The sequence below is a fragment of the Sceloporus occidentalis genome, unplaced genomic scaffold, assembly GCF_023333645.1.
Source record: "Sceloporus occidentalis isolate IW3139 unplaced genomic scaffold, rSceOcc1.0.p SCAF_5, whole genome shotgun sequence".
NCBI lineage: Eukaryota > Metazoa > Chordata > Lepidosauria > Squamata > Phrynosomatidae > Sceloporus > Sceloporus occidentalis.
The window spans coordinates 29871304-29895577 of NW_028316985.1; the positions used below are offsets into that span (position 1 = coordinate 29871304).

General features: G+C 39.7%; 1 protein-coding gene across 1 annotated transcript in view; it reads right to left on the bottom strand.

The window, feature by feature from the left end:
* LOC149311851 (synapsin-3-like) overlaps positions 1-24274 on the bottom strand; it is a 245201-nt gene that overhangs the window by 191899 nt on the left and 29028 nt on the right. Inside the window, exons 3-4 of the mRNA XM_089528061.1 lie at positions 18842-18899; positions 13742-13833 (exon numbers count right to left, since the gene is read on the bottom strand). Of these exons, the coding sequence (XP_089384187.1) occupies positions 13742-13833; positions 18842-18899 (150 nt within the window). The remainder of the gene's footprint in view (positions 1-13741; positions 13834-18841; positions 18900-24274) is intronic.

Here is a 24274-nt window from a genome sequence, read left to right on the forward strand (position 1 = left end):
AGGCCTCGCTGGGCCGCATCCGGCCCGCGGGCCGCAGGTTGCCTACCCCTGATTTAGCTGGTGTCTTATTTCAGCTTGTTCTGTGATGCATATGCCTTTACATCACAAGAAGAGCTTTGCTGGATCAGATCAAAAAATTAATCAGATTTGGTGTTACGTTTCAACAGTAACTAACATGATGGCTGCAGGAATCTCTCAACTTGTATACTTTCAAACTTCTATTTTTAGATTTATACACACACACACACACACACACACACACATATATATATTGCTGTGAAAAATCTGAACATTGTAAGGAATACAATCTGCCATCAACTTTCATGTGGGTTGGGGGTCAGGACTCCCATGAAAGTGGAGAAACTGTGAATATCTCTAGGCCCCTTCATCTAACACACACAAAAATGGCCTGTACTGGTGGGGTGGCTGGACTTGGCCATAAGCATGTTCCCTTTCTTGATCACTCACAACCTCAGGCAGGAGAGAGGAATTTATGATACCGTTGTAAAACAAATTGTCCAGATAAAATACAGAAATACAATATACTATAAAGCAAACTGATGAGTACATATAATCAAAATATATAAGATCATGAAACAATAATCAAATGATATTAAACATTCCAAAAAGCACTGGAAAACAAGAAACTTTTTAATTGAGTTTTGAAAGTAATACCAGAAGGAGCATTCCACAAATGTTCAGGAAGGCAGTTCCAAGAGTATGAACCAATTTATGGTTCAAATGTAACCTTAATTAAGAAACCAGTAGTTAGCCTTAGAAAAGCCATCCTTTTCTTAGCTTTATCTCAACTTATTTATATTTATATATACAGCAACACTGGTGTACATGTCACTTTGCAGCTGTTACATAGACAAAACAGTCAGGTCCCTCTTCTCGAAGAATCCTTCCCTGTTGATCTGCCTCCCTGTTGCTATAGGCTGTAACAGGCACCAAGTATACAAAAGTGTTGGGGTTAAAGTGTTTTCTCAGTACTCATGATGATGCAGGAAGAATAAATTATTAAGAAATAGGATATGACAGGCTGCACATTACTGTGGTAAAATTTTGAGGCACAAATCCAGCATGTGAATGATTTCTGCAACCTGAGTAGAGCAATAATCTTCTCAAGAATGAACTGATTCAGGTTATGTCTGATCTATTAGAAAACATGAGTTGGATGAGTTACATTATCTGGATGATATTGCTGTCATATTGTGGAGAGTCATTCATAAGGGTTTAAGTGAAGTAATTGCATTTTTCTATCCCTTATACATAACTTCAATCACATCTTTCTCTGACCTCAGGAACATTATAATGACCGCTACAAAAATGTCAGTACATTTAAATTGCTATGGGTCCACAGATATTGACTGGTCTTGTTAGTCACCTATGATAACCAGTGACTATAATTGTTCTCTTCCTTTCACTTGGAGAAGACTGGACACTAATCTCTAACAAGCTAAGCTCTGGAGACATTCTGAGTGCTTTAGGAGTACCTCTTCTTCCTGTTCATGCACATGAAGCTGGGAACTATTTGTGTACTCCTGAACTTTGGAAAGTTTTGCAGAGCAACAATAAAGATGATATCTCACTCCATTTGCAAGCTCTCAGCTGAAGAAAAAGGGTCCCTCTCAAACTTACCAGAGACGTAAACAGACCTTGCCATTATGAGAGAAAGTTTGGACTTCTGAAAATATGGCTTAATTTTATGATGACCCCCCCCCCACACACACACCTCTGTTGCATTTCCCAAATTGGTCATGCCATGTTTCCAAAGTTCTACTCTTAAAACAGTTTTTCACAAACAGATTAAGGTTTTTTGTGCTATTGTGCTGATTCATTCACAGAATGGTTTGTCCATCATTTTCTGGACATAACCCATCTGTGTTTTTGCACTCCATCTTTCTAGGAGGAAGAGATGCACCCAACACAGACATTTGCCTGCACAAAGCTCCTGTGATTATTAAGACAAGGAGCTCTGTAAGTATGTTCAGCTGAACACAGTTACAGGCCTCATCCCAGATCTTTGTGGCAAATGTATCCAAATGTGCTGGCATGCCCAGATAACTTTTTATCTGGATATGCCAGCACACTCTGTGTGTGTGTCCATCCAGGAGGGGAGGATATGGAATATCTGCCAAACTTCTTTTGACTTGGCATGCTAGAAGCCATAGATTCAGAAATACCAAGAATCTTGCAGGAATAAGCTTGTCATTCCCTTACCATTAATTATAAAAGTGCTTGCAAAAATAGGGTATATTATATAGGAAGTATGAACAGAATGACCAACAATGGGATGGTTAAAGCAGCATGATTAAAGAAATATATGGCAGTGGTCTTGTAGACAATGTAATAGCCCGCAAATGCACAATTAACTACAAGAGAGAATTAGCCTACATTTGCAATTTGTCCTAAACAGCAAAATGTCTTGCCCTTATGTTATTTCTGCAGGTATGATTTAAATCTTGATATTAGTGGCTGTATTTTGGGGAAAGAGGCTAAACAGACTTCCCTGAATACTGTTATGACAGTCAAAACTGAATCTTTGTAGCCACTTTTACTTAAAAAATGGGCAGGGATCCAGTCATCATCTTCTGTGTCATACATGTTTTCACCCTTGTAGTCCAGTGCAGGCACAAAATGGGGGGGGGGGGGACTCCAAACATCTTGAACAGATTAATACAGTTTACTTTGTAGCACAAGGGAAGGAAAATTTTAGCACAGAGTCCTGATCTAGTTAATTCAGGGTATGAGTTCAGCCAACAAAATGTATGGGGGTTGCCCCTTTCTTCAGCTTCCCAAACCTTCACCTCCCCAATACACTCTCATTCTCCCTTCTTCCTCACATACACAGGTACAGGCACACAGAGACACACATACACCCAGAGGTAAGGGGAGCTCCAGGCTAGGGAATTCATTCAATTTCCCAATCCTCTTACATTCCCATTAAAGATGAAAGCAGGATGGAGAAGCCCCACTCTGAGATTGTATATAAAATCATTCTCTGTGTACAGAAAAGCATGGGATTCTATGCCAACTATCTGTATAGAGAAGGGGAGAATGACATCATGGTCAGGGTGGAGCTGAATAATGTGAGAAGACAGCAATAAGTATTAGGAGGAGGCCTCATCTCCATGATGTTATCTGGCCCTGCTGGCATGGTTCTGGTAAGCCATCTGGGCCCTGGGACCTTTCCAGTTCAGGTTTATGGTTTAATCTGCTCAATTACAGTGAAGCTGCTCTAATTTGCTGTTCAGAATTAGCTGGACTAAAATCAGTTGTACATTTCACAGCCCTTAACGCCTATATATCTGTATGCACATTTTTGTAAAATGAGCAACTTAATTAAAGAAACCCACAAAATCAGCAATGGCTCCCCTTCATCATAGAGAGAAATTACTAGTGGTGTGCCACAGGGTTCTGTTCTGAAATTTGAAAAGAAAACAAATTTAAATGGGAATTCCATTTTTCTTTATACATTATTTAAAAAGCTGTGTCTCGATGGGTGATAACTACTTTTGATAAGAATCTGGAATGTGAAAAAGCCATGGAATATATTAATATCCCAAGTCTTTCCAACCCTTGTCTGGTAACAGTGATTTCTGATTTTTTGGCAGCTGTCTCTACTCCAAATGTTTTCTCAATAACTGTCAGCATCTTTCTCACACATCGGCTGGACGCCAGCTGCTAAGAAGTTAAAGAAGGACATTATTCATCCAGAAGATAAGCAAACCCCCAATGAGAATAACCCTCCCCACAATTCCAGCAGCTGTTTAATAGCAGCAACTGCAGACAAGGCTGAAAAAGAATAAGAAAAAGAGAGACCATTCTATCCTAACATTTTTGTTTAAAAAAGGATGTGGTGATAGTAAAAGCACCAGGTTAAGACATAGTAATCTGTCTAACTGAACAATTTCTAGACACTGTATTCAATATTTAAGGACCAATCCCATGAGTACCATGTTGTGAATGAAGTGCTTAATATGGGACAAAACTGCTTCTGTGTCACATTGATTAATATAGTACTGGTGTTTAGCAAGAACAGAATGCTGCAGTCATAGGGCCTGAAAAGACAGGCCAAAATAAAGCTGCTTCAGGTCACTTTGGAGGTATGCTGTTTAAATGACACACACATCTTAAGAGGCCAGAAGCTGTGCATTTTGACCTGTTTGTTCAGGCCCATATTTCTTATTTTATTTATTTATATCCTGCCTGTCTCACAATATAGGGACTCAGGACAGCTAACAGTTTTTAAAACAATACAAATTAAGAACAAAAGTGTTACAAAGTAAAAATATAATTGTTGTTTTTGAAAAATCAATGTAATGAGTTATACAGTTAAAAACATTAAATATGTAACATATTAAAATGTATTCCCACCAATGAGCCCGAGAGTATGGTGTGACAGAGAGAAGAACCTCTCCAGATGATTTTAGAACTCTACTAGGCTCAGAAAAGGAGACTTGTTCCTGCAAATAACCTATCAGCACTTTGAATTGTAGTCAGAAGTGGACCAGCAACCAATGGAGCTGTTACAAAATAGAGTTGTGTGCTACCAATTAACAAACTGGCTGTAGCTCTTTCAGAAACGAAAGTTTCTGAGCACTTTTCACAGGCCAAACAGAGCAATTACAGTATCCAGACAGGGAATAACCAAGACATATGTTACTGTGGCCAGATCTGACTTCTCTAAGAACAGGTGCAGTTGGTGCACAAGCTTTAGCTGTGCAAAAGCACTCCTGGTCACAGCTAAAACCTGAGGACCCCCAAACCTGCATTTTCAGAGAGAGTGAAACCCATCTAACATAGGCTGAGTCCTTATTTCAAGATCTGTCTTTTGTCTGACCAGGAGCACCAATGTCTTGTCTGGATTAAGCTTCAATTTGTTTGCCCTCATCCAGTCCATTTCAGCTGCCAGGCAACAGTTTAGCATAGAGACAGATTCCTTGGAATTAGTTGGAAAGGAGTGATAGAGCTGGGTATCATCACCATACTGGTGACACCTGACTCCAAAACCCTGGATATCCTTTCCCAGTGCTTTCATGTAAATATTCAATAGCATAAGGGACACGATTGAACCCGAGGGGCCCTACAGTCTAATGGCCAAGTATTCAAACAGGAATCCCCTAGCACCACCTTCTGTGTTTTCCTCTCCAGGAAAGAACAGAGTCAATGTAGGACAGTATCTCCAGGCTCCATCCCAGAGGGGTGACTCAGAAGGTGTAATGACTGGGCCACCAGATATTTGAAGACTCCTCCCAAACCACAAAGAGTTAAGCTGGGGGGAAGTACATGCTAATGAGAGCTTACATCACATGCTAATGAGAAGTTACATCATAGCTGACCTAAGGCCCAACTGACCAATCAGAGAGTAGGACCATGAATTTCGAGAATCTTCCACCAGAGGGCTTTAAAAGGCCCTGAGGCCAAGTGGTCTTTGGTCTTCATCTTTGTGTTTTGTTTTGGAAGCCCAGCTGTTGAGCCTGTGCCAAAAGGCAGGCTTAAGAGATGCAAGTTGAGCTAGGCAATGAGAGCCAGCTCCTTGCATTCAAAAACCCATCAAGGACTGCAAATCCCTTCTCTGTGTGAGTAGCTTAGGAAATGTGTTAGCTAGTGCGTTTAGGCTTTTGTTATATTTATCTAATAGCTTGCCTGAAATGAACATCTTGTAACTATGCATTCTGTACCTGCAAGGCAAGGAGACCTTGCATGAATGGTATCTTATTGCTCTATTCTGTCTATTTAGAATAAATACCTTTCTTTAAAAGTAGCTGCTATCTCTGTGCTCCTGTACATGTGTCTTAGTTTAGTTACTGCTTGTTGAGGTTAGCAAGGGAAGGAACTTAAGTCTTTAGCAAGTCCCAGTGTGTGCTAAGGGGAGTTCATTGGAGATTCACTGGGGGGTGGCAGCTTGACTAGAGGATCTCAAGGGGACTCATTCAGCTCAGCAGGGAGTGGGAACAGAGACCTAGGAGGCTATAGGGGAAATTAAAGGGATCCCCTGGGGCTAAGGGCCAAGAACAGGGTGGCTGTGTGGCAGCTTGGATCCCAGGGATCATCACAGGATACCATGGTGTATGATAGAAGAACCAACAGGGACACATTCCCCATGTCCAGTTCCCTGCATAAGCTATCCACCAAGGTCACCGAAGCTGTTGCTGTTCCATAACTAGTCTGAAACTAAACTGAAATGGATCTAGATAATCTGTTTCCTATAGGAACCCCTGGAGTTGAGACGCCACCACTTGCTCTAGTATCTTGCCCCAAAATGGAAGGTTGGAACGCCACACCCCAACTTCATCCCAGTCTATACAGCTCCTTCCTCTGTCTGAATATTCATTCTCTCATTTTTCCTTCCCCATTCTATCTTCTGCCTCTTTCTCTTTCCTATCCTGCTATCTTCTTGTCAGCTTGTGCTTTCTTAGGTCCATATTTCCTTCCAGAGTTGTAAAGCCCTGAAAAAAAAACACTGTAAAATTTGGAAACCCCCTCTCCATGTTTGAAGACCTTTTTTCAGGAAAAAATAATAATTATGGAATATTTTCTTTTAGAATGATGAATAAAATGTTTAAGATTCAAATATTTACTGCCCCTAAAATAATTTCTAAAGTAATTATTTCTATGTAAGATGAAGAGTTATATGTAAGACTATGCACAGTATCAGAAGAATACAATTTCTGGCCTTGGTTTCCTTTTCACAGTTCTTTCTATGGAAATTCATCAATATGCCTGCTTGATGCTATGCAGAACTAGTGGACACAAAATATTTTTTCTCTGGTTTACTACTGTTTTATGAAATTGCATATCAAGAAGGTTTGAAGCAGCTGGTCAATGTCATGTTCAGCTTGGTGAAGAGAAGACTGAGGGGGTGAGGTAATTGTACTTTTTCATCCCTCAAAGATTGCCACAGAGAAGAGGGTAGGATTAAATCTACTGGTTTTCAGTTACAGTACAGTGGGCCTTTGGTATACGCTGGGGTTTGATACCATAATCTGTGGATGCTCAAATCCCATTAAGTATAACAGCATAGTAAAATAGTGTTTCTTATAAAAAGGGGCAAAATCGAGGTTTGCCTGTGGACATTTGTATATTTTTAAAGTATTTTCAAGCCGTGGATGCTTGAATCCGAGGATAAAAATAACTGTGGATAAGGAGGGCTGACTGTAGAAAAGTTTTCAATTGAGCATTCAAAGGAACTTCTTGACAGTAAGAGTAGTTACCTGCTGGAGATGCTTAGTTTATCTGGAAATCCTGCATTGAGCAGGAGGTTGAACTCAAGGTTCCTTCAAACTCTATGATTCTAATGTTGTTTTTAAAAACTTTTTATTCAGGGCTTTTTCCTGCATTGTAAACAGGAAAAACCAAAGACGCTCCTTATTAGTTCAACTCACGACCTTGTAGCTCCATTTGCAGAATTAAAGTAGTTCAATTTGTAATTATGTTCTGGATAAACTGTACTTTTAATATATCAAGCATCATGATTTTATGTCAGAGTTATATATAATTAATGTGATGTTCCTAAAATAAGATTAATTTATATCTGCTTAAGAAAAAATAATATTGCATTTTGTTTGCATTTTGTTCTGAAAATCCCCTCCCCTCCCAACTGGGAAAACCTGCTTTTTCCCCATGGTTTCAACATTTCTGGAAAATTTACCTCTCTTTTTTGTTTATGTGCATCCACCTACAACCTCTGATGCCACTGTTCCTTATGACTTCTACTTAAGCTTTCCTTTCTAGAATCTAAGCAATTCAGTTAATACCAATGAGAAAACTTTCACTCTCCAGAGGCTCTATCACTCCCAACATGATAGTTCTTTAATGCATTCTAGAAAGAAATAATAAAATCTAGGCTGCTGCAATGCAAAATATGGTGTTTGGTTTTTTTTTTTTTGGGGGGGGGGAGCTGTGTGTGTCTTAAATCTAAGAAATTTTCAGACTCAGAGCCCTGTTTTATATTACAGTGTTCCCAGGCGGGCAAAGAGAACTCAGATGCATTTTTACTTGGGATAGACACAACCTGCACAACAGGAAAGTGGCTTCCTTTAATTTAGCAGCAGGTTTCCCTAGCACATGAGGTAAAAGAGTCTAATACTTGGAACTACCCTTTCACAGGCTGTAAAGTTGCTTTTGTTCAAATATGCCTTAATTTGGCCTCTTATCTCTGTTTTAATTGCACATATATTTTATTGCCATATTTGTTATTGTGTTACTGATTTAATACCTTTGCAAGCTGCTGTAAATGCATCTACTCACAGAAGAGGTAGACTTTCTTGTAATAAATATACAGCACTGAAATTGGCAATAAGGATATATATATATATGTGTGTGTGTGTGTGTGTGTGTGTGTGTCATGGATAAACTGGGATTTTAATACAACAGGGTCACAACCTTGTTGAGATTACAATCTAAGACACAGCAACCACAATCAATAGGAAAGTCACTTTTAATTTAAGGATGAATGGCTTTATGAAAAGGAAATGAAACAACTCTCAACCTCTCCATTGTTCTGAGTGACAGGGAATTTTTAACCAACCATTAGAGTGAAGAATGAATGCTGTTAGTCAAAAAGGTTGAAATGCAAACAAAGACCCTAACATTAAACCACTCCCTCCTAGCACTAACAATCACTTTAGGGAGATTTACTCCTTACTATGCAGAATTGCTCCTTCGGGATTGACTTGCTGCTCTTTTGCCACTTGTCCTACTGAGAGTCAGGCAGAGAAATCCAATGTTGATTCAGAACAACTGCAATTATATTTTTAAAAAATCAATTTCTATCTTAATGGTGAAAAACCACAGGATCCCACTGATGGGTTTCTAAATTAATAAGAGTCTTGAACACATGGTAGTAAAATTTGTCCCCAGCTACACAGAGTTTAGTGCAGAAAATCTAGCAGTTTGTTACTAACAAACAAAAACACTATTATACAAGTAATGACGTTATACAAAGACCCCCCCCCCCCCGAGACCTTATTTATATTTCCAGACTATATTTTTGATCTTTGACTGAAAGAGCAACACTATTTTAGTTTGCATTTAAAAAAGAAAACAAAAATGCAATTACAGTTATATTTCTGAGGCCCTATTATACTTTATATAAAGGGCTAGAATAGTGCCTTTAGATTTTCAGATTTTAAAAAGTAACTCCTTTCTGTTTCACTTGTTAATATTCACTGGATTAGGCCTAAACTCTTTTTAGCTATTTGAAAAATAAACCATGCATCTGAGTGCTGCAAGTTACTGGTATTGTTATAAACCATCAAATTAACATTGACTTATGGTGCTACTAAAGCTGAGGATAATCTAAAACATGTCTACTCAAAGGTATCCCTTGTCACTGAGTTTGATGAGAATTACTCCCAACTGAGTGTGCATACAGGTTCTGGTAAAGGAGAGCACAATATAGGACTGATACAGACAGCACGGAAGCGCTGTCCTCAGACCAAAACTAGGGATGGGAGGAGCAGTGCTGAAGGGAATGGCCTGGGGGTGTCACCCACTTTGTTCTCTTTCCTGCATTACCGGCGCCATTTCCCCCCATTCACATAGCCTTTCCCCCGGTGGAGTGGGAAGCAGGGTAAGGCGATCATGTGTGTAGACAAATTTATTTTTTTTAAAATTAAGCTTTCGGTTGCCTAGGTGCTTTGTCCAAATGCGGTAAACGCATTAGGCCCCCCTGCAACCTCCCCCTGCTCCACATTCATAGACCGACGTGTGAGGAGACCCATAGAACACCATTTTTAACTATTATTACATGCCTGCTCAATTGTCCCCCAGACAGCCCAGAGAGCAATGGAGGAGGCAAAGGGACTTGGGGGGATGGAGGCTCCTTCTCCTTTTCCCAGAGGGGCTCTGGGAAGACACAGGAGAGCTTGGGAGCTACAGGGACTTGGGGGGATGGAGGCTCCTTCTCCCTTTCCCAGAGGGGCTCTGGGAAGACACAGGAAAGCTTGGGAGGCAAAGGAACTTGCGAGGATGGAGGCTTCTTCTCCTTTTCCCAGAGGGGAAAAGCACCTAAATGATTGATTGACTGCTTAAAAACAAAACAAAACAGAAAAAAAGGTTTGAAAGACGTAAATGGGAATGGGGAACAAAAATAGCCCGCGCCAAAATGCATCGAAGCAACTGATGTCACTGTGACGTCTAATCGCCTAAGCGCTTGATTGACAGCTGCTTAAAAAAAAGAGGTTCTGAAAGGGCAATGAAAACGGGGAGCAAATTAATCCGCTTTAAAATACAGTGGGAGAAAATCCATTGGGAACAAAAACATGGGTCAAAATAAATCGAGTCATTTTGCAGCCTTTCCTAATGGGAACGAAGGACCAGATTTGATTAGGACACGGGAAAAAAAATTCAAGCCAGAATCGCAACAATATACTTCATTTTTTGTGCCCAGTGGGAACGGGGCCTCAGTGGAGGAGAAGGTGTGAGTGGAGTGACGGTCAGAGAGTGAAGAAATGAGAGGTCTCCGGTTTTTTTTAAATTACTCTTTTTACATTTTCTTTCAAAAAATTATATCTTACCCAATTTTTACCTTTTCCTCCACAATTTTTCACTTTAATCACATGAAAATATGTAAATGTAAGTATGTTTAGGTTGTGCTTATGATACTGCAATTTAAATGTATAATTTTAACTTTGCATTACATTAAGTGATATACAGGAATAATAATTTGCAAATAATGTTAGTATAAAAATATTACTAAGAATTTGGTATGGGAGGAGGTCAATGGGGGTAATGGGTTATGACACCAGGTGACTCTAACCCTAGTGATGCTACTGCAGTGGTCTGCCCTGTTACAAAACCAGAACCAAACCAAACCAAACATACTGCCCCTTTAAGTCCGGTTGGGGGCAGGGCAGCCTCACCGGCAGCCCTGCCACCCCAATCTGAAGTTTTTCTGGACCACAGAGAAGTGGCAAAATGCTGCTTCTCTGTGGCATGGAAAAGGGGTGTCCTTGGGGCTTCATGCCCCTGGACACGCCGGCAGCCACAGCCATGGGAGAAAGGGGCTGCTTGGCCCCTTTCTCCCCGGTGTCATCCCCACAGCCATTTGGTGGCTGCAGGAATGAAGTGTGCACCCAGAAGGAGCTCTGTTTCGGAGCTCCTTCTTGTGCTGCAGCCAGGCCACCATAAGCGGCCTGGGGCGGTCCATGTGTGACGTAATCATGGCAGCCCCATGTGGATGGGAAGCTGCCATGATTATGGTGCCACCACGTGCTAGGGTTGCGGGGCGTGCGGATGCTCTGTGCCCGGGCAACCCTAGTATATGTCCAGGCCGGTGCTTTGCCCCGGTCTGGATCGTGCCAAAGACAACCCCACCTTAAAACATTAAAAGAAAAGAATTGATGGAAGCTCCATAGTGAAAGAATGGGAATTGTTCAAAGAAGGCAGTCTGAAGGGAAAGACAACATGAAGTGTTATGAAATGCAATCAAGCTGTAGAAATATAAAGTATACACTAGAACAATGCACAAACTGACATTTTAAAGTGGCATATTTGGATTCCCCTGTTAAGATTCTCTCTCTCTCTCTCCATAATAAGTGTACTTGTGTGTCTTTGATATACATCTTTTTCATGTACATGAATGTGCACAGAAACATATTTTAAATAAACATGAGATAACATCAGATGAGAAACCTAGAAGTAAAAACTGTGGTTGATTAACTTTTAAAACTTATTTATGAAGTATGTGCAGACCGTGTTCAGAGATAGAAAGAACCTGTATTAACATTATACATGATAATGGTAGATAAATGCTTCTCGTAATAAAGCACAGAACTGCATTTTCTATTGCTTCCTGTGTGTTCTTAATTTACCATGGGTAAAGGTTAAGACTAGGGAACATTTATGGAATACAATGAGAGTTGGGAGTCCAAACCAGAACACTAGACGGAAGTCTGTTTCCTGCCTCCACAGCAGATTAGTTTGAATGTTATGGGAATTTTTAAAAAAATGAAGTTAGAGAGGAGAGGAGAAGAGAAAAAAATTAGGTAGTCTTTCCAACAGACCTATTAAAAGCATGCTTTCACACTGACAGTGCAAAGTGTGTGAATCTCTTCTGTTTCCCCCACCCCCACCCAATGTCTACTAAATTACTGCAAGGATGGTAACACAAGACCGTCCTGCTGAGTTTCCTAAGGACTAAATCAGCACATGTGTTGAACAAATGCTGAGCATTTGCAGCAGTATGTCAGAGCAAATATATATCAAAACACATGCCCTGGGCCACATATGCAAGAATATCATCCCAAACACACACCTACGCACTCATTAACTGCTAGTCCACAAACAAAACTTAAGTGAAATATTTTGCATTCAACTTCTTGTGAATTCAGTGAGACCAAACTGGTTGGATAAAAGTACTCTGGGTCATGTTTGCATTTGGCTGCTTGATAGCTCCACATCAGCAAATACATTATTATTGGTAGAGTTGACAAACCTCCTTTGAACAAATATGGCCAGGTTCACCTTAGGGGTGCCATAAGCTGGAAATGACTTGAAGGCACACAACAAGAACAACAAAACTTCATATGGTATAATGCCTGGGTTTACTTCAAAAGTTACAAATCTCACGTGCTGAAGCAAATGCTTGCCTAAAATATATAGAGCGGTTTGATGCTGACTGTTGCCATCCTGTTTCTTTGACCGCATTGTTATCCTTCTTCATTGTTCTCACAGTCTTGATTTCACTTACCTACACTTCGATTTAATCTAATTGTCTGCTGTGTCTCATGTGGTGTTGTCAATAAAGCCCACAATCTCATTGTGTCAGAGGTAGCACTATAGCATCATCAACAGAAACATGTGGGTCACTAAGGTCAATAGGATTAGTAGCAATGTGGGCAAACAAAGCTGGACAATATGAACATTTTTTTTAAAAAATAGAGGGAAACTGAGATTGCAAATAGCATTCCAACAATACAGTACATTTGTATTAAGTGCCAAAATTCACAGGTGGAAAGTACTTTTCAGAATTTATTTATGTTTTTAACTTTCCCTGGGATATTGCTTAGAAAATTCTACCCAAATGTAGATTGTTTATTTGTATCAGAGCTTCAGATGCTAAATTAAAGCTCATGGAAAAGAAGTCTGGCATGCTTGTAACGAAAGGATCAATGGAGACAATGGGCAACTACTGGAAGTGGGAGCAAAGTCTTTCCTGAAAGGTAACCTCGAATGTAGAGCTTTACCACCGCAGAATGTGATTTTGGCTGACTGCCCATGAAGCATAGGACAGCACTAACATTCAGACTGGGTCTTTGGATAAAAAGAATAGAAGAAATAATGGCTCCCTCTCACATGTTAGTTTATTAAATATGCTTGTAAATTAAATTAGTCTGTGCCTAATTGTACTTGAAATCCACATGTGTTCACAGACATAAAACAGTCATTTGAAAAACAGTTGGGTTCATTAATTCAATAATTTAAAAAATATTTCTCCTAGTCACAAAATTCCACCCCCCTCTGTGACACAAATACAAATTTGTTGTTGTTGTGAACACATACAAATAGCAACTGGCAATTCACCCAAGGCAAATTAACCTTTCCCCCTGTTGTTCTGATTCCTTGGGAATTAAACATTCCACCATGCCAGTCATCCCATACTAGTCAGACTATCCGGTAAGGACTTTTAGAAACACTGTTTTTTTTTAAAAAAAACAACAAAACAACAAACAATAAAACCCCAAGAATATGGAAGTTGATTATAAAGAGCAGAAAAGGAACTGTTTGTCACCTGACCACCTTGGTGCCATTCCTCATGACTTGCATATCTACCATACAGCCAGCAGTTACATAAGCAGCCAAGTTCAGTTCTGAAAACTCTGCCTGGAATGAAAGAGTACAAAAACAAGGGGTTACTCGATAACAAGGGTTTTGCACAGAATAGACTGACCTATTTGGAGATTTCTCTTTCAAATGGAATGTTTGTCTCAACCAGATTTCCATGAGGTAGCAACAAGTCTAATTAGCAATCTTTTGCAGAGAAAACACTCAAGGAGTGTTTATGGCCCAACATTAATAAGATAGATGGTTTCTGAGTTACGCTTATTGCAGTAATAAATAAAAAAGGAATTAAGAGTGGTCAGGATCAAATCCCCAAAGGATATCAACTGAGTATCCCTTTTTTGGAAACTTTCATGTGGAACTGCATCTGAAATTTGTTGCCATGCCATTGGCTAGCTCTAAACACAACCCTAGAGATTTGTGCTTGTTTTAGAACCAAAACCTTCAAGGCATTTCAAGATTTGAAAACAATGAATAACTTTAGGGCTTAGCAAAGTTGAACTGGTCAGAATCTACTAACCACTGAATTATTTAAAGATTCATTCTGTGCTTGTCGGGAGAAAAAAAAGTATGACCATAAGAAAGAGTAGCAGATTAATAAAGGATAAGTAGATGTTAGATTATTAAAGGTATTAATTTTGGGGGGGGCCTCCCTTTTTAACATTTTAAGAGCATACATTGTATGACCTAAGGTAAGGAGGTTCTTTTTAGTGGTTATCTGCGTGGTCACACAAATGAATGGAAAGTTCTCAAGCTGAGTACCTTTTGATGAGAACCTTTCCCTCTCCTTCCTGATACACATGCTCCTGCATTACAAAACTACTCCTCTCTTAGTTCCATAGTCCAATGTGATAACCATGCTGGATTTGCAAAACAGGAGGAGAGAGGATTCCATTACAGCACAGATGAACCGCAATTACAGGTAAATTACCTGTTGCTCTTCATGGTAGTCCTTGTGCATCATACAAATGGGTGGTTAGCACCCTGACAGTGGTGGAGAAGGTGAAGGAATAAAAGAAGAAGCACTGCTTTATTGAAAGCTACATTTGCTTTCACTCTGCAGTCCAACCAACAGTGTTGGATAAATGTGTATTGTTGAAACCATGTGGTTGCCCTGTGTAATTCAAAGAGAGAAACTGAAGACTACAGTGATATCTCTAATCACTTCAAGCTTAGGGTTGCTAATTGATGGGGTCACTTGAATATCTGACTATATTTGAGGAGAGACTGGGAGGTTTATCACACCCGTTTATCGCACCCGATGGAAAACGTCCATCAGACAAAAATGGTGCTCCTCAGCATTGAATGGGGACGGCCTGGTGCTGGGCACTGGAATGGGACCTTTTTGAGGATAATTTGGTGTGTGATAAATCCATTTTTCTCAGTCGCGCATGCCCATGAGCATCCTCTTCCCGTGCCCATAATGGGGGGGGGGGGAATGGGATGCGATAACCTTCTGGGTCTCTTCTCTTGTGACCTTTAAAACATGGAAATAGTTTTGTAGAGCACCAAATGTCCTTATTTCTCTATATATAAGAAGCCAAGAGTGATATTGTCCACACTAGAGGGAGAATCCAATGTAGTTACAGCCCTGTAGACAACGCCATCAGTATCAACAACACTTCTTGCTGTACAGTTGAGGGTCTTGATCGAGTTGGATACTGATCTTGCTGGGCCTGAATTATCTACACTGGACATTAAAGATGGCATTTCCCTCAACAAAGGAGTCTTATGGAGTGAGTGCAACAGACAATGTAAAGCTACATTGCCACCACTTTGAGGGATTGTTCTCAGAGATCAAGTTGGAGCTGGGAGAGATTATTTTTATGTCCCATTGAGGTAAAACCTCTACAAATTAGACACATATACATGCGAGCCCTTCTTGTCAAGAAAAATGATCCTGAGAATGGCCATGGGGCAGGGAAATTCAGCCTCCACATGAGATATGTGTTGTAAACAGTGCCTTTAAGTCCATACAAGATGAAAAGGCACTTGGGCTAAAGTCCAAAGAAATGTAGGAAAAAATAGCAAGAATCTATCCTAACAGATTTTGGTTGTTTTTTAACCTTGAAGGAAGCTGACAACTAAATGCAAATAAGGAAAAGGAAGGAATAAACTACTAAGCAATATTTTGTGAGAATACTTTTAATGAAACAGCTTCAATGTCAGACATAAAACAAGTGACAAAGAAGTAGCTTTATTCTGCAGGAGCATCTGCATCCCAAAAGAGAGGGCAGGATTCCCTCCAAAGCTAGTCATCTTAACAACTTTCCTAACATGGTTGTGTGCAGGCATGAGGTACATTTGTGTGATGGACAAAAATCACAATGAAGAAACTCCAAAATGGTTCTTTAGGCTTTGCCACAGTATCAAACTGAACCAAAGAAAAGCTGATTCTGTTGGATATTTATTGGACAATATCATTGATAACCATGCCCACAACCAATTTGCAACTATTTTTTACCTTAGAAGGAAGTAAATTTAGCCTTTATTATTATTTCTGAGTGGATTGTTTCCTTATTGCACAAAGATTATGACAATACTATGGATTAGCCTTCCCCCTTTCCATAGGAAACAACTTGCTGACTCCTGCAGTCCACCCATGCCTGTGACTCACATCTGTTTTACTTTCATCACCTGCATGCGTACACACAGAGGGCAATGGCAGTACTGTGACAGATAATGTCATCCGTATAGAATTGTGCAGAAAGGACAAATGGCTTCTATTCTGTCTTCATTCTATATTTCCACTTTTGCACAAATGTGTCAAATGGCTATAGAGACAGAAGTGGTCATGATAGAGTGATTAGTAATCACAGTGTCTGCACTCATTTATCTTGACCCATCTTGCCTTGTACTACTTACTACCCCACATGCCCTGTAAAATCTGTTTGGCCAGAGATGTCAATAGGACCCAAGTAATAAGTGGTTTTATATACAGTAAGTAACTATGCCTCTGCTTTTCAAATAACACCTTCAACTTTCTTCAGAAATGACTCTTTGGCTCTTGTCTAAAACAAAGTAGCCAAGAAATACAATGAATAAACAGCAGCTAAAAGTCTTCATATTGTTCTTTGCTGTGAGTAAGAATACAGGCAAGCCAAGGTACCAAGCTGTTGCAATTATTATTTTATTGTATTTTCATCCAACTGTTTGATACAATATCCCTCATCCTTACGTGTGTAATAGCTAACAGTTAAATCACAAAACCACAAAACTGTAGAGTTGGAAGGGATCTTGAAGGTCATGTAGTCCAACCCCATATAACCATCCAGAGAGAAAACAGCAATTAATTTCAATGAGCTCATGCCTGCCCAGCAACCTTCAAAGACAATGAGGATATTGGGAAGTTATTTAGCACAGTGGTTCTTAACAACTGGTCTTTCAAATGTTTTGGACTTCAGCTTCCAGGAACCACAGCCAATGCTCAGAGATTAATGCTCAGGAATTTGGGGAGTAGAAGACTAAAACAGCTAAAGAGCTAAATGTTCAGAACTACTGACTTAATGGATTCTATATTGTATTCCAGTGTATTTTCTGTTTATACTAAGGGCATTGTAGTTTACCATATATTTATCTTTTATTTGCATTACACAGAGGAGAGGTAACAAACAGAATGTGAAGTCCAGATGAACCACAGAACTCAAAATTATCTTCTGATTTATAAGGAGTTGTAAATTAATGAGGTGTCTATGGAGTGGTGGTGAATTGTTCTAGCATGTGAGGAGGGAAGAAGGAGCTGGGAATTTAGGGCATAAAAACAGGGTCTGGAGGAAATAGGTTATTTTTAGAGCAAATAACCTGAAAGAAAGCCTGATCTATTTCCATGCCAAGTGTGAAGTTTGGAGATTCGGTGAGGAACCAAAAGCAACAGCTCTAAAGCTAGCTATGGAATAAGATGAGAGAGCTTATATAGCAGTTGATGGAAAAGAGGAACTGGTGTTTAAGGCCTTCTGTTCCAAAATCAATAACTTGCTGGGAAAAAGATTATTTGTCTTTCTCTCCATTCCACACAAACCAGGCTGTAGGGATAGGGATCAGAAAACTGAACTATGTTAAAGGGGAAGTGAGATCTTACAAGAATGAATAAGAGACTTAGGGGTTGTCCACATGGGCCAAAGAATACATCCCCACCATCCTCCTGGTGAGTAGTCCAGACAACCCAGGGCCCAAGTCCCAGTTCTAGTGTGAACTGTCTGAATGATGTATGGCCAGTTGGGCACTAAACCCAAGGTATCTCCAAATACCCCCATTACAACTATTTAAAATTAATCACCTTTTGCTCTGGATCTTCTGAGAAAAGGTGGTTTCCAAAAGGTGAAAGGGAAGAGCCCTTTCTAGTGCAGCTTGGCAACTGTTTACCATTCGTCCTTCAGTGCTGTCCATGGCTGCCAAGGCCACCATGGTGAGTTGCTTGGACTGAGGTCAGAATGAGGCAACCAGCCATATGATCAATGTTGGGTTCCTTGTTCTGTCCTCAGAGCACATGATTCACAGCATCAGTAATGGTGCCAACTGGCACAGTGGGATGTGTGTGCAAACAGATGTCCAGCTTCACAATCAAGTGTCCAAGTTAATGGGGGAATATTGGGGCAGCTTTGGGCCAGAATACTCTGGGATACTCCTGGAATATTCAGACCCACATCTCTGGATGCTTCCTCAGGTCAAAAACCATTTCATAATGAAACACCTGGCAAGAAAAAAAAAAGGGAAGTGATGTTGATGGAGTTATTTCATCGTAGTGCTAATTGTTTGGACACCCTCTATAATATTCTAGTTCTTTCTTCAAATGTTTTTTTTAAAAGAGCAACAACTTTTTCTCTCAGAAAGGCCATGTTTTTACCCAGAGCAAGCAAAATATTAAAATGTATTGCATGACTCAGCTCAGCAGCCATCTGGAAAAACACTCCAGGTTTTAAAGAACAAACTACCATCACAGAAAATGTAAACCAGCCTTTAAATGCCTTCTTAATTCCAGTCTCCTCCTGGCTGACACCTGCAAAGTCAAACCTGAATTTATTTTTGACAGAGATTTTTATTGTTTACTGACCTGTTCCACACGGACCTCAAGTTCCCCATTCACCTTCTTTCCTTCAAAATATTTAGCCCTATGAAAAAAGCAGAGAGGTGGGGGGAGGGAGGAGTAAATTGTGATTGATAACAAATGTTTATACAATAGTTATTTGGTCTTTCTGGAGTGCTCTCTTTCATTTTCCCTTTCCTTTTTTTCTGCAGAATTTCTGCAGCTGGTTCACAAAACATCATCCCAAGTTGCCTTTCTTCAACAGCTTTGACATTGAGTTAGACACAAGATATTTTTTTTAAAAAAATCATTGGATGAAGAGAATTTTAAAAAATCTCTTTTTTTTTTTTTGAATGAGCTTGTTTACCTAGCCATGTGTGCATCTGATTTCTTGGGTCAAAACAAAAGGTGACATTTCATACTCACAAAACAGCATCCTTGTTTAAGATAACACTTACCATTGAATTACTTACAGTCAAAACATGAATAAGCAGGAAAACACTTACTTCTGTTTTGGCCTATTAAGCAAAATTAATTATCTGCCCCAGCTCACCGCAACACTAAAGAAAACTAGGATATTCTACTAAGCCACTGTCCTATCCCTTTTATCATCCAGCATGTGAACACATGTGAGCCCATTTGGGAGAAAAGTGGGAAATAAATCAGATAAACAAGTAAATAAATCATTTTCTTTAAGCATATTCCTCCAGGAACTAGTAGTTCTCATTCTCATCCATAGCCTTTGTCTGCAAGGGACTCACAAGAATAACAAAAGGCAACTTATCTATCTCATTGAAGAGATAGAAAAGAATTCAAGGATAGTAATGAAATTCTCTTCACAAGGTTCAAAATGCCTATCAGGTAGCATGGCACTTTAGGTTCTCCTGCTCAAAAGCTGTCTGTACGTTTCTTAACTGAAATAATTATATTTCTTTCATTATTATAGAGTAATCTGTCTTATGGCCTTGGCCAAGTTACACCCTCTTATACTCAGGGGAAGGCAATAGCAAACCTCCTCTGAACAAATCTTGATAGGTTCACTTTAGGGTTGCCATATGTCAGAAATGACCTGAAGACACACACAAACACAAACACTACCCCCCACCATGTGAACAAATGCACACTCTCTCTCCATCTCTTTCTCTGTGAGGTTATCAACATTTTCTCACTTTAAAACCTAGACATAAAGTCAAGAGCCAGTTTTCTGGTTCCTCAAAGCACTACTGAGATGTAATAGAATGTACTGTTCTTGACACTCAGAAATTCCCCTTGCTAAGAACGTCATACCGTCCCCTCCTGTTTGCTCTTGGCTACCCTGTGTCTCACTATCATTATCTTTCCTTTCCTCCTGTCTGAGCTTTCATCTCTAATGACTGAGGAAAGCCACATAAGGAAGCAGGACTGACAAGGAATTTAGATCCACTTTGATGTTCTTGGTGCAGCTTCCTAAGAGTTTGATACGCAGCCAAACTTCTAGTTGTAGCAAGTGGAAGCTTGTGACATTAGGGTTTGGTGGATTCAGACTTATGTACTTTTTGAACTGCAGCTACTTTCCATGGTCACGTAATAGGCAGAGGTTCAATAGGTACACAACTCTTTCCAATATGAAATTGCAGTAATCAATAGTGCCAATTATTGATTCAGTGGATGCAAATCACAGGAACATTAGGAAGAACTTCTTGACAGCAAGAGCTGTTGGACAGTGGAACACCGCCGAGTGTGATAGAGTCCTTCTTTGGAGGTTTTTAAACAGAGGCTGGATGGCCATCTGTTGGAGGAGCTTTGACTGTGTATTCCTGCAAAGTAGGGTGTTGTACTGGATGGCCCTTGAGGTTTCTTCCAGCTCTATGATTCTATGATTCCATGCATGCCAATATACAAAACCAAGGTAACCTTTAAGGCTATGAGGAAGAAAGGTGTGGAAGGGTCCTGGTGGCGCAGTGGTTAAATGCCTGTACTGCAGCCATTTACTCGAAACCACAAGGTTGCGAGTTCAAGACCAGCAAAAGGGCCCAAGCTCGACTCAGGCTTGCATCCTTCCGAGGTCGCTAAAATGAGTACCCAGACTGTTGGGGGCAAAATTAACTTACTTGCTAATTAGCTTACTTGCTGTTCACCACTATGATCTTTGGAATAGCGGTATATAAATAAAACAAATAATAAAAAATAATATAAAGGTTGGACAGAGAGGAATCAAAAATTAGAGAGGGTGATAACTACCAGTCCTGAAGTTAGGTCCATGAAAAATGAAAAGTAGCTCAGGCAGCATCTGATGGTGACACACAGAGAGTGAGCAAAACCCTCTGTGCACACAGGATAAACCTCACCTTCATATGTGAGCACAGTGGTTATGGCTGAAATGGATATTTATATTCTGTTTCATATCCTTGGGGGGTGCTTGCTGCTACCAAACAGTTTGGTAAAAGTTTTGATGGATCAAAGAGATACAGAACAGCTGATGGCTTTAACTCTGGAATGACAAAACACTGATTGGATTTGAGACAATCCCTGGATAGTTGGACAGGAAGAGCGAACAGCATGGGGTGAGGTGGGCAGTATGGTCTTTAAGTGCTTTGCAATGGGACTCAGGGGCAAAACAGATGGTGGGTAAGGGGCAGCTCTGTGCCACCCCTTTGCCCGCTGGATTAGGCAAAACAGATGGCAGGTAACATGCGCCACCCCTTTGCTTCACTGGATTGGGGTCACGGCAATCGCACACCAAGTCCCCGATCTGGTGTTTTTCCGGCCCAAAAAGAAGCAGCAAAATGGTGCTTCTTTTTGACCTGGAAATGGGGCACCTTTACCACCACCACATGGCTGTTCCCCGTTTCCTCAGCACAGCGTGTCTAAATGCTGCACTGAAGAAACATCATGATGCCGCCTTGGGGACGGAGTCAGGGCAGGCAGCGTGTGGTCGCCATGACCCCACTCCACTCCACCACAACATCAGCCCTTTTCCTCGGTCTGTACAGTCTCCATTGTGAGAGAAAATGTGAAGAGCCTAGCATGGGATGTAGTTGATCAGCAAACTTGTTCAGTGTTTATTTAGTCCTATCTAGGTCTCCCTTACATTTTTAGGTCTGCCTGATCCGTTAACTAGTTTCTACAGATTTTCATGACCTCTCAAAAACATGCCCAACACTAAATATTAACTAAGAAAAACCCATATCCAGCTAGAAAGGTGTATGGTATGCTAACATATTAAGAAAACAAAAAATAATGACCACAGATGGTTTACATAATTTTAAAGTAGACAATGAAGACATTGAAATAGTTCAAAAGTTTTCCTACCTTGACTCAGCTATTAATCAGAGTGGAGACTGTAGTCAAGAAATCAGAAGACTAGGGGAGGGACAGATGTCCCTTTAAAGCCAGCAACCGGGCAGCTCAGGAGTGTGGTGTTTATATGCCGCATGCTCCCTCACTGCCCTGAAGCGCCTGGAAGTTGGGCGTCCACCCAGATGTGAGTGGCTTTAAGACACTCTAGTAGCATTGCATTTATACCATGATGTTGAAATCAGCTCTTCTCAGCTTGTTAAAAAAGCACAGATCTATTAGTTTGGCCACCAAAATGGAAATCATAAGAAAAGTGGGCTGGTAAAAGAAAAAGTTTGATCCATTTTGGAAGAATTCTTCAAAAAGTCTCTAGGAGGTTCAAAATGTTTTTGTTTACTTATGCAAGGCTTACCTGAACTGATTGTTTCACTTCATTGTTTCATACATATATACAATCATAGAATCTTAGAGTATGAATGAACCATGTGGGACATCTAATCCAAATTCCTGCCATGCAGGAACAAACAACTCCTGAAAGAGGCCCATCCAGCCTCTGTTTAAAGATCTCCAAAGATGGAGAGTCCACCATCCTTTGAGGCAATCTATTCCACTATCAAACAGCTATTACAGTAAATTATGTTCTTCCTAATATTTGGGTAGAATCACTTTCTTTATCATTTTGAATTGATTTGTTTGTATTTCAGTCTCAGACCAACAGAAAACAATCTTGTTCCATCTTCTACGTGACATTCCTTCAGATCTTTAAAAACAGCTATCACATCAGTCTTCTTATCTCTGTCTCAGTCTTCTCTTCTATAAGCTAAACATATCCAGCTCCCTAAGTCAATCTTCATAAGGCTTGGTTTTCCAATTTGATCATCATCATCACCATCATCATCATCATATTATTATTATTATTATGCTTTATTTATATAGCGCTGTAGATTTATACAGCACTGTGTAAACATTACGAATGCGACAACATTGCTAATTCAGCTATACATGTAAATAAAACATACTAAGCTATATTACTATTACAACATAATGGGGGTAGCTTCACTGCTTTTGCAGTGTAATTGTAATCTTTTACATACTTTTATGCATGAGACACATCTCATCATATGATGGAGGAAAAATATCAGGTGGTTGAAGGATATATGGAAAATGATGTGGTCGATGGGAATGTTTTGTGCCATAGAGCAGCAGCTTATAATATTCACATATTTTAAAGAATACCTATAAAGCATTTCCTTCAGTTACTGTTGAGAAATAAGAAAGTAGAATTTCTTTTTCAAACCAATACTACAGTGTAAACTAAATGGGAATGCATCTTTGAACTGTAATTATAACTAATTACTTTTACAAAACAATATTCCAAGCTCCAATTAAAGGCCAATTACCATACAATAAAGACTGGAAACATAAACTATTATCTATTTACATGGCCCAACTTTTGTTTCCAATAATGAAGCACATAGTAACTTAATTCCTGAGACGTTGTATAAACATTTTAAAAGACCAGACATTGCACAATGAAATTTCAACTAATTCAGCAACCTCCACTGTCAAATCAGAAGAGGAAAAAACCTAATACTAAAACAGCAGAATAAAAAAAAGCAATATTAAAGGCAACATGAGAATATATTATATAAAGATAGAGCTAAAGCTATTTAATAAATACAGGAGCCAAAACCACCTCTCTTTATGTCTTCCCATTCTGATTATTCATCCTAGGTATAGTTAGACTTGATGTCAGAACAGAGTTTGAGATTGCAAGACTATGATCCAGAGGATGTGTTACATTGTGCTCAATAAAAATGAATATTACATTTTGATTTGTAAGACAGGAAAGCTCTCTTTTGCCAGAATCTGCACAAAATCTTAAGAAAACATACTCAAATACAGTTTATTCATGACAACCAAATACAGGTTATAGCCATCAAATTACAAAAATAATTAAAACCCTTTAAAACTTCCACAGTCAATTAGCTCTAAAATTATAAAAATATTTCATATAAAAACATCACAATATCCCATGCTCTATTCAAAATAATATACAGTGGTACCCCGGGTTACGAAATTAATTCGTTCCGCCGCCGCTTTCGTAACCCGGAAACTTTCGCTAGCCGAAAAGCCCATAGGCGCTAATAGCGAAAGCCGCGATTTCATGCGAAATCGCGCCGA